At 33.0% G+C, this 10,114-nt stretch overlaps 1 protein-coding gene across 1 annotated transcript; it reads right to left on the reverse strand.

Annotated features, from left to right (window-relative positions):
- Positions 1 to 446: 446 nt before the first annotated feature.
- On the reverse strand, positions 447 to 8,072 carry LOC100369122 (WD repeat-containing protein 74-like). Its single transcript, XM_002732007.4, has 9 exons — positions 7,949 to 8,072; positions 5,782 to 5,888; positions 5,397 to 5,582; positions 4,594 to 4,737; positions 4,400 to 4,501; positions 4,142 to 4,242; positions 2,360 to 2,558; positions 1,458 to 1,514; positions 447 to 651 (listed from the first exon to the last, which is right to left on the reverse strand). The coding sequence occupies exons 1-9, from the start codon at positions 8,001 to 8,003 to the stop codon at positions 502 to 504; spliced, it is 1,101 nt and encodes a 366-aa protein (XP_002732053.1). The 5' UTR covers positions 8,004 to 8,072; the 3' UTR covers positions 447 to 501.
- Between the last annotated feature and the right edge of the window lie 2,042 nt (positions 8,073 to 10,114).

The raw sequence follows: 10,114 nt of genomic DNA on the forward strand, positions 1-10,114 counted from the left end.
CATGTAAGTATCAAAGACAATACACTACTTTGTCTATTGTCACATGTAAGTATCAAAGACAATACACTACTTTGTCTATTGTCACATGTAAGTATCAAAGACAATACACTACTTTGTCTATTGTCACATGTAAGTATCAAAGACAATACACTACTTTGTCTATTGTCACATGTAAGTATCAAAGACAATACACTACTTTGTCTATTGTCACATGTAAGTATCAAAGACAATACACTACTTTGTCTATTGTCACATGCAAGTATCAAAGACAATACACTACTTTGTCTATTGTCACATATAAGTATCAAAGACAATACACTACTTTGTCTATTGTCACATGTAAGTATCAAAGACAATACACTACTTTGTCTATTGCCACATGTAAGTATCAAAGACAATACACTACTTTGTCTATTGTCACATGTAAGTATCAGACAATACACAAATTCATGGTTTATTGATTTAATTGAGCTTTGAATGGTTATTGTATAAATAGAAATCTCAAGAAACTCTTTTCCTTTTATCTTTGTCTTTGATCTGTGTTTTATCACTGATTACATCCATCTTATTCCATATATCGTCATCTTCACTACATGAATTATCTCCTGATTCTGCTTTTCTTTTTTTATTTGTGTCTTCTGTTTCTTCCATCTACAAATCAATATGCAAATAATATCAGTTAGAGCAATATTGTTTGATTTCAATCTTGTTAACATGGAAAATAACATAATTCATCAAAAGTACAGAACTGCAGATATCATTTCATATGAATAAATCTGTGAGAGCAGTACATGTGATGAAAATATCAAACGTATAGAAACGTAGCTAACATCATATAAACAAATATGTGAGCAGTACATGTGGTGATGTCAAGAACAAAAATATAGAAATGCAGATAACAATGACACATGAACAAATCCATGAGCAGTACATGTGAAGACAATTTTAAAATTATAGAAATGTAAATAACGCCATATAAACAAATCTGTGAAAGCAGTACATGTGATGATGTCAATATCAAATATATAAAAATGTAGATATCCATGCCATATGAACATTCTGAGAGAAATACATGTGATGATGTCAATATCAAATATATAAAAATGTAGATATCCATGCCATATGAAAATTCTGAGAGAAATACATGTGATGATGTCAATATCAAATATATAAAAATGTAGATATCCATGCCATATGAACATTCTGAGAGAAATACATGTGATGATGTCAATATCAGAAGTAAAGAAATGTTGACACTGAACATTCATTCCATTAGCCCTGCATCAACTGTGGAGTACAACAATTGAATTAGAGCTTCTCAAAGTCTTAATTCTAGTACAATGTCAATGACAAACATGAAATATGAGCTAATAACAATAGTCACTCCAAAATACATTTAAAGTTTCCCTGTGAAGACCTTCAGCATGCAATGTACTACTAGTAATTATAATACCTACCCGACAAAGATCTTTGCTTGAAAACAGCAAACAATTAAGTCTGGATTTAAGGTAAACCTATTTCAAGAAAACAACAAGTTATTGCACAACATAGTCCATTTGTGTTCAATTTCTGTTACTTTCAGATCCATCTGTGCTAAGTCTTTGATCAGTTGCTAAGCTAGAATTTAACTTAGTGATTGATAATTAATTGATCATAAGGTGAGAAATGATGAATTGGTTTACATGCAGCTCTACTGTTTGAGATGCACAGTTTTAAACTTGCAAACAGTGGATCATATTGTTTTCAAACTGTTTATCTAAAAAATAGCTGACCAACATTAGTTGCCAAATTTCTTTTTTAAAAGATAATCTCAAATTTTGAATAATATGTTTTATGGAACTCCGGAAATGCTCATTTAGTGACATATTTATGAACATGAACAGTGAAAGCAAATATATCTAAAAATTGGCTACCATACTTTATGTAAAACAAATTCAATTCAAGAATTCTGTCTTGTGTTTTTTGTAGTGCTACGGGATTGTGAAAGCAACAAAACATCACTCAAAACTCACCAGCTAGACACGTAAACACAAAAAAACTTCACTCTATTTGATTCTACCAACAGTCTTGATTATTTATATATACTTTGGTATGAAATATAAACTGGACTGTAAACTTTTAAAGGTTTTGCAAATATTTTTATTGTTTTCACATCCATTACACCATTAAGAGCTTTGTGTCAAACTGTCAGACTAAAGTTTTCACATGGTATGAGTATTTTACGAATATGTGCTCAAAACTACACACCAGATTGACAGCGGTCAAATTTGCTTAGCACCACAAACCACATTTTCAGATGCTTTATTTCATTTATTTATCTAGTGTATGGGAAGATGATGAAAAGTTTTATACAACTTACCTTGTGTTCTAACACACTTGTGTGAACATTATGAATTCTGAGATGTCTGTCTAATCCACATGATGCAACCAATGGTTCAGTCTGATGACATTCAATATCACGTATGCTACCAGCAAAACCTTTGAATATTTTATGCACAAGACCTTTACGTAAATCAATCTTACCCATCCTGCCTTGACTATTACCAACAATCACATAACTGAAATAGATTACAAGTACATGTAAGTACATATATACAATAAGTAATTACTTACTTACTTACTTGCTTACTTACTGGGGTATATACAATAAGTAGTTTACAAAGCCCCATAAGTTAATAAGTTACACAATGCACTCACCCTGATTCCCTACATCATAGAATAAATAATGAAATGTATGTACCGGATTCTGCCGTAAATTCGCCCAGGGCCATTAAACGGCAGTTTGGGTTTTTAAAAAAATAAAATGGGACCAAGAAACCGCCCAGGGCGATTTTTCGGCAGTTTTTTAAGGTGTTATTTTAATCTTTTCGGATGCCTGAAAGTTTCACCATAGTCATTGACGCCTATTCAAGAGTATTGATGTTATTGCAACTAGCGTGAATGGGTTAGCTTCATTTCGACAATGAGCTGTTATCGCTGTAAATAATGTAAAATTACTCAGCAAATGCTCAGTTTATCTTTTGAAAACAAATAATTTGTTTATTTAAAAACAAATTATGCCGCTTTCCCATCAAAATCCAAGCCAAAAGATCGCACAACAACATCGTCAAATCTTTTTCGTGCTGAATTCAATAAATTAACATATTTAAATGTGCTATGGTAATTTGAATACGTTGGTATTATCTATCGTTTTCATTGGTTAATTATCTATTTGAACTGTCAAGTCAAAGAACACCATCTCAGGTCAAACATGGCGGATATTCATTTCTACAGCATCAAGCGTTGAAAATACGATCAGAATCATTCGCTTACGATGAAATAAGTTGAAATATATGAAATATTTGCATTTTATAACAATTCAACGAATTTATTTTTTGCACATTATTATAATCATTACTAGGTAATAATCAACAATTGTAAAACGCAGCATGACCAGATTGTGCTACCACGAACATTTGCTACTAAGCAATGCAGTTGTGCTCGTTGTTATTTGAAACTTCTTTTATTTATAAAATACTTTCGTTGCTAATAAAATGAAACAAAATAATTGTATTTGGCGCTCGAGGTTCGTTATGGTGATTTTTTTGGAGAAAGATGCGCACTCTACTTTTTAATCCAGCTAGAAAAAGTGTATACAATTTTAGATTAGCTTCTGCAATAGTTTCTTTTGTTTTGGGTGGTCCAACTGCCGGTGTTAAAAATCGGCGTAGGTGGATTTTTCAATGAAAATGTAGCCCCCTAACAATATTTGATGACAATTTTTTGAAAATTTGAACCCCAAATAATGGATGGGTGAATTTACGGCAGAATCCGGTATATGATGATTTTCATTTTTATGTCAGAAATGTATGCTATTATTGAACAGCCCAAATAAAAAAAATACTCTCAAACTGATTTAGAATAATTGTTATGGTAATACACCCAATGAAATGTATTACCACTGTGACCATTGAAACGGATAGAAACAAGACAGAAAAATCTACAAATCTTAAAATGTCAAACAAAATATGATGTACAAAGCAGTTCTAGCACAAATACTTCCATTCTGTATTAATTGTATATTGCATGGCTAACAACTATTGCCTGAATGGATGAATTACCAAGCAATTGGAATGTGAATAATTCTAAATAAATAACTTACTTTGTGTTCGGAATTAATGACAAAGCCATCACAGGGTACTCATCAAATTCTATATTTAAAACTGGTCTTCTTTGTGGTGTGCTTGGATCATATACTCTCACCTAATGTACAATTAATACCAAAAAAAATATTTAACTTAACAAATCTGCAAATGAAATTCATAACATTATTTGAAGGCGTTTGTATTTTGTGCAGATCAGCTACTAGATCTGTTTGAGGAAAGTAAGATACATGTGAAAGTGCTAGAAACATACTTACACAGTGATGTCGTGAACAAGACACAATTTTAGAGCTACCCGGAATAAACTGCATATCACACACCCAGACAGGTACTCGAAGATCAAGAAAATCATTCCGAACCTACCAAAAAAATAAAATATTTAATAAGATAGCCTTTCAAACAATCAATCCAAGTCACTGAAATAAAAGACATTTTAAAAACTCAAACTTACATTTTTAGCTTTGAAAACTGGAACTTTAGAATTTTCCAAATCCCATATTTTCAGGTCATTTTCTTTTCCACCTGTAGAAACAAGATTTTTATTTTCTGGATTGATTCTCATCCTGCTAATGTCCTTACCAACATCAATTTCAGTCTAAAATAAAAAAAAAATAGAATCATGGTTGGTGAATTGATCCATTTCTAAACTTTCACTGGTAATGAAAGACTAAAAAAAATGTTGTTTAGGCCAGACTTTTTTTATTCCTTGTTTCTCGAGTTTTTATAAGGCAATTTTTTTGAGGAGGGCGGAAAAAAAATAAAATTCTTTTTTTCCATTAGATTTGTGTGATTTTCAAAGAATTGTAAGTGAGATTATTGATCGGAGAGAAGAAATGAAATACAATTTTATTCCATGTATAACCTTGTTTCTTATCTGCGCGAGACTTCGGTTCTTTGATCATGATACTCTCACGAAAATACGAAAATGCAACTTGGGTTTATTTTTTGCACTTACAAGTGAGAAATTACGCTGAAATAAAATTTTATTTTTATTTCATTTTGGGTTCCTGTTCATTCGGCAGGTTCGAGAAACAAGGGATGATAAAAGTCTGGCCTTATAGCAAAAAAATTAAAACGGTTTATTTGTTTTCTGTTTATACAATAGATCTAATTCAGAAATGACAAAATCATCAGTCAAATTCATTTGCAACATGCATGTACTATTTAATATAAATTTCGGTTGCACTTCAAGCCTGTTTTTCAGGTCAACAACAATCATTATTTACTATAATAGTAAGAGTTTTCTCTACTCACACATTCCTCTGGTTCTTCTTTCCATATTTTTAATAATCCCGACTGTGTACATGTAATGAGATGGTTATCAACATTAGCAATTCCTTGGAATGTTCCTTCTCCTCCTGTACAGTCATTTTCCCTTATATAGTCACCAAGTTCAACATCAAAAGTTTTCACTATATGATTCCTCTGACCAATGCAAACCTATAATAATAAAAGAATCATATTATGCATATTATACAATTATTAAAAGAGAATTAAATCATTGTCGACATGTAACACGAATCCTGAAATTCTGGGATGTAATCTTGTAATAATATTTAGACCCAAAGTACATGGTTTTTAGTAATCAAGCATGTCAGTAAAATTAAAAAAATTACAATCAGTAGACTATAGACTTTACCTGTGTTTGTTGTTCATTGGCCCAACATATTGCTGTGATTTCTTCATCTTTACTCAGTGATGCCACGTTTGAATAATTGGAGGCAGTCTTCTCATCTAGATTTACGCCTAGTTGAAAATTCAATCAAGGATTTATAAGATAAGGATATTTAGCTTTAATAAACATGGAGGTTGATACATGTGTATGTGATGAAAATCATTTAAGAACTGTAAAATATACTCGCCTACCGTCAGGGGCGTGTAATCGTTGAGAAAAAATGTTTGCTATGCCTGCCACAATACAAATTTCATCAAAGAATACTATGGGTAATTGGACTTCAATTTCAATAAATTTTAATAAACATGGAGGTTGATACATGTGTATGTGATGAAGAGAACTCTAACAATCTTTGATTATTTAAAAGTGATCCCATTTTGTGCATGTCAATCAAACATAGTTCTAACCAAAAAATTAACTATATGTTTGCTCAAGAGAAACATATATAATAAAATTAGGGGGACTTAAGAAGGTGTTTAGTGAGGGATATAAAACAAAGTCTTTCCTTCTAACCAATAGAGTCACAGAACAGAAATGTTTCATTGCATAAGCAGAAAAGAGCAAGATTTTTGTTGCATTCCAAAACAAAAGCTCACATATTACACACTTTACAATAACTAAAGACAATCTTTTTTTCACAGATTCACTAATTAGGATTTCTAGAAATGATTTTTAGTTTTAGTTTATAACAGCAATCTGTTTATTTTCATTGCTGGAATGACTGTAGTCCTGTTCAGCTTGACAATGAAGTGGGGTGTCACATCTACATGTGTAACTGCTAACATGTCTTGAATATGGTATTAGTGTGGTTGTTCCACATCTTTTTCCAGGGCCAAATAGGATTGCAAAATGCAATACAGAAGTGAAGTTTCAATTACAGTTTTTAAATAATCATTGCAGTTACACCAATCTGATTAAAAATGTATTGTACAGAATATATTTTTATTTTTTTTTTTATTTTTTTATTATTTTGTAATCGTTTAATTTTGTTGTTATTTTGTATTTGTTTTAGTTATATGACATAGATCATCTTATTTTGTCTTATTTTAATTATCGCTACATATATCTAAACAGACAATATAACAAGATTTCAACAAGATCCCCTCTGATTGGTTCAGTCAACCAATCCTATATCCCCTTCCACAGTCCACTTTGTGACATCATCATTCAGAAACAAGTCACCAACACCACCATTCACCAAGATCACCAATCAACTAAAATGATGCCTTCTACCGATGTCATCAATAAAAATGATCACAAAGTTTACTACTGGTAAATTCAATGACCATTGATCCATGATTTTTATAATTATATTGTGGCTTAAAGGGTTCCATTTTAGGTGGGTATCTTGCGTGAATACTCCAGGAATAATGTTTTCTGTCCACCGGTTCGACTGAACACTGGTAAACTTTTGCGGTTGTTTGCACTCTGGGAAAGGTAATGTTTTGTCAACAAAATCATTGGTGACTGTAAATGCTGATTGTCAAATAAATCTACTATTTCAATAATTACCTTTCATTCTGTAACATTTGCATGTAGTATTAAATTTGTTAACAAAAAATCTTTTAATAAGTTTATTGGGTTCTACATGACTGAATAGTAGGAAAAATTGTTTTGAGTGGACCAAATCTGCATGGTCAAAACAAAAGTTGTCGGAGAATTAGTGAGAAAGTTTGTTGAATTGCTACCCCAATACTTGTGAGACTTGCCCTAAGCTCTACAGTATGTTTCAATGCCAGTCTACTAAACATGAGATCGACCAGTGAAATAAATTATGAGAATCATGCTAATGTTTCAGATGCGGATTAGAAAACTCGCAATTCACTAGCAACACCTACATTTGTACACATGATCGACTAAGTGTTACTCAGAGATTGTGTTCACTGACGACGTGCAGGTTACTTTGAGAACGTTGAGAATCGACCGGTTCACGTATTTCATATTGAACAGACACGATCGTGTACAGTTGTATTGACAATGACATTGAGACACGATGATCGGTCTACGAAGGTGTTGTTATTATTATTTGTGTGATAGAACAGTACTCGGTGTCAATGGAAGACCCTTCCAGTTGAAGGTCGATGAAAGCGACTACTGTATATAAGAACATAGCAAATAGATCGAACAATACCTTTCAAAATTCCTGTTTCAGCCCCGATCCACACGTTATTCTTGTGCGCAGCCATCTTGTTTTAGCCGGAAGTCGAATCATAAAAACAAAAGACTGTAAAATATACTCGCCTGCCGTCAGTGGCGTGTAATCGTTGAGAAAAGAATACTATGGGTAATTGGACTTCAATTTCAAAATGCCTGTTGGTATTTGTTATACCGATAGTATCGCGTGTTTCCGACGTGATGTATTGATAAATATATCAGCTGTATTTTGTGGCAGGTCTCTGTAAACAGATAAGATTTTGAGGGTTAAACATGATTTCAATATTTTTGCACAGATGTTTTATTTGCTTTTTTCGTGCATACATGATCGTACAAAATCAGAATGGTGCTTTCCTATCCAACCCCTTGTGTTTTGCAGGGAACACTTAAAAACGTTGGCACATAAAACACGTGCAAGATATGGTCATTTCTGCCAAGTTTTGGTTCATCCATCTAAAAGTGAATATTTTACACACACAAAAAAAAAACTATCTAGTTGTGTGATGAACAGAGACGACTGCGCTGGATATGTTTATCTAAATAGAAGAGTTAGACAAAGTAACCTACTATCTCCAGCTCTTTTTAATTTCATCACTTGAATGACTTTAGACCAGAAGAGGAAAAAAACATCGTGTATACAATCACACGAATCTTATGTCAGTGTACAATATTTCTTCAGTGAATTACACCATTAATCACAGGATGAATGAATAATGTCGCTGCCACGGATTATAGAAGCCGTTCGAAGAGAGCAGAGATTTGATTGGTCGAGGCACACTTTTATTTGAACATCGATGTATTTTGTTTATATATATCGTCTTTACTCAAAACATTCCAAGGTCATAAGCCAAAAATATTACAACAACAAAAAATCACAGTTACGTAGTGCAAAACCTTGAAAGATAAATGCAACAAGTTTTTCAATGATGTTAACCTCCGGGTTAACATTTGATGATGAAAATAGTTAGACAGAAGGCCTGGAATCTAGATACTATTACCCAATCTGAATAAACCTTATTCTCAAATATTCAAAACAAACTGGCAAAATAATGCACAACGATAATTATTTTCAACGTCATTTGTTTTGCACCGGAGACAAATAGCATCATAAATATAAACTTTATTTTCCCTTACTACTTTCACGTGTTGAAATTGTTAATCGTTCATTTTTGAAAAGGGATTACAGCAGTTGCTTTCACTTTAGTTGGGACTCACATCAGGACCCAATCGGCTCGTGCTGAAATCACGCCCTCATTCGTCGATCTGTTGGTTGACCAAAACATGGTCGACGGTACGCATATGGTGTGATAATAATAATTAATTGAAATCATATCTATTTGCTGTTACGGTATTTATTATGTGTCATCGTGCACATGAACGGCGAAAAAAAATATTCAAAGAACCGTATTTTTCACGTCAATGTAGCATTGTAAAAAGAAACCGGTTGGTGCAGCACTTAAATATGCGTAGCAGATATCGTTCTGCATTTATTTCATTCATTACTGCAGCATCCGGCCTTACCTAGCTACACTTCCCTCATCGTCATGTCATACGAGTATGAATCAGTATATGTTCTCTTAAATTCTTCACCGAGGGCAGCAAGTTCATCGTCGAAAAAATAGCACAGAACAACAACCGAATGTGATATGAAGAAGTTTTAAGAATTTTAAATTTAAAAATACGCTAATATTTGTGTTCATGATACGGAAATACAGAAATCGTAAAAACGATTGATTTTAGAGCCGGTATGTCTGACACAGAGGGCGCCCCGTTGTCAAATCCGCTGTGGTCGAAGGTTAGCCTCGACCAATCTATTACTCCCCGGCTTTTTCGTAGTTTTCGTATCACAACTTCTCAAGTGAACGATTAAGGTGTATCCATAATTCGTCCTTAAGTAGAGTTTTCATCTGGTTTAATGGTTTCCATGGTTTCCGCCCAACCAAATAAATGTCATGATAATGGGGCTTGTCAACTGACGGCGTTTCCCCCTGTGCGAGCACTAAGTACGAAAAGGAAGGACACTCCTTAGACCCGCGATGACGTCAAAGCCAAATGATATCTGAATTTTAGGCAGTGATACACAGTTTAACTTTGTAAAAACACAAACTGAATAAAAATTGTATCGTCGACACATTTAAACCAC

The sequence above is a fragment of the Saccoglossus kowalevskii genome, chromosome 2 (genome assembly GCF_978046115.1).
Source record: "Saccoglossus kowalevskii chromosome 2, keSacKowa6.1, whole genome shotgun sequence".
NCBI classification, from domain to species: domain Eukaryota; kingdom Metazoa; phylum Hemichordata; class Enteropneusta; family Harrimaniidae; genus Saccoglossus; species Saccoglossus kowalevskii.

What these genes read in the sequence shown, in the direction of transcription:
- LOC100369122 (XM_002732007.4), bottom strand. Translation starts at nt 8,003, where the DNA reads ATGGCTGCGCACAAGAATAACGTGTGGATCGGGGCTGAAACAGGAATT. An exon ending in CAAGTGTGTTAGAACACAAG is followed by an intron (nt 1,515 to 2,359) that starts GTAAGTTGTATA and finishes TTCTTGAAATAG; the next exon opens with GTTTACCTTAAATCCAGACT. An exon ending in CAAGCAAAGATCTTTGTCGG is followed by an intron (nt 652 to 1,457) that starts GTAGGTATTATA and finishes ATTGATTTGTAG; the next exon opens with ATGGAAGAAACAGAAGACAC.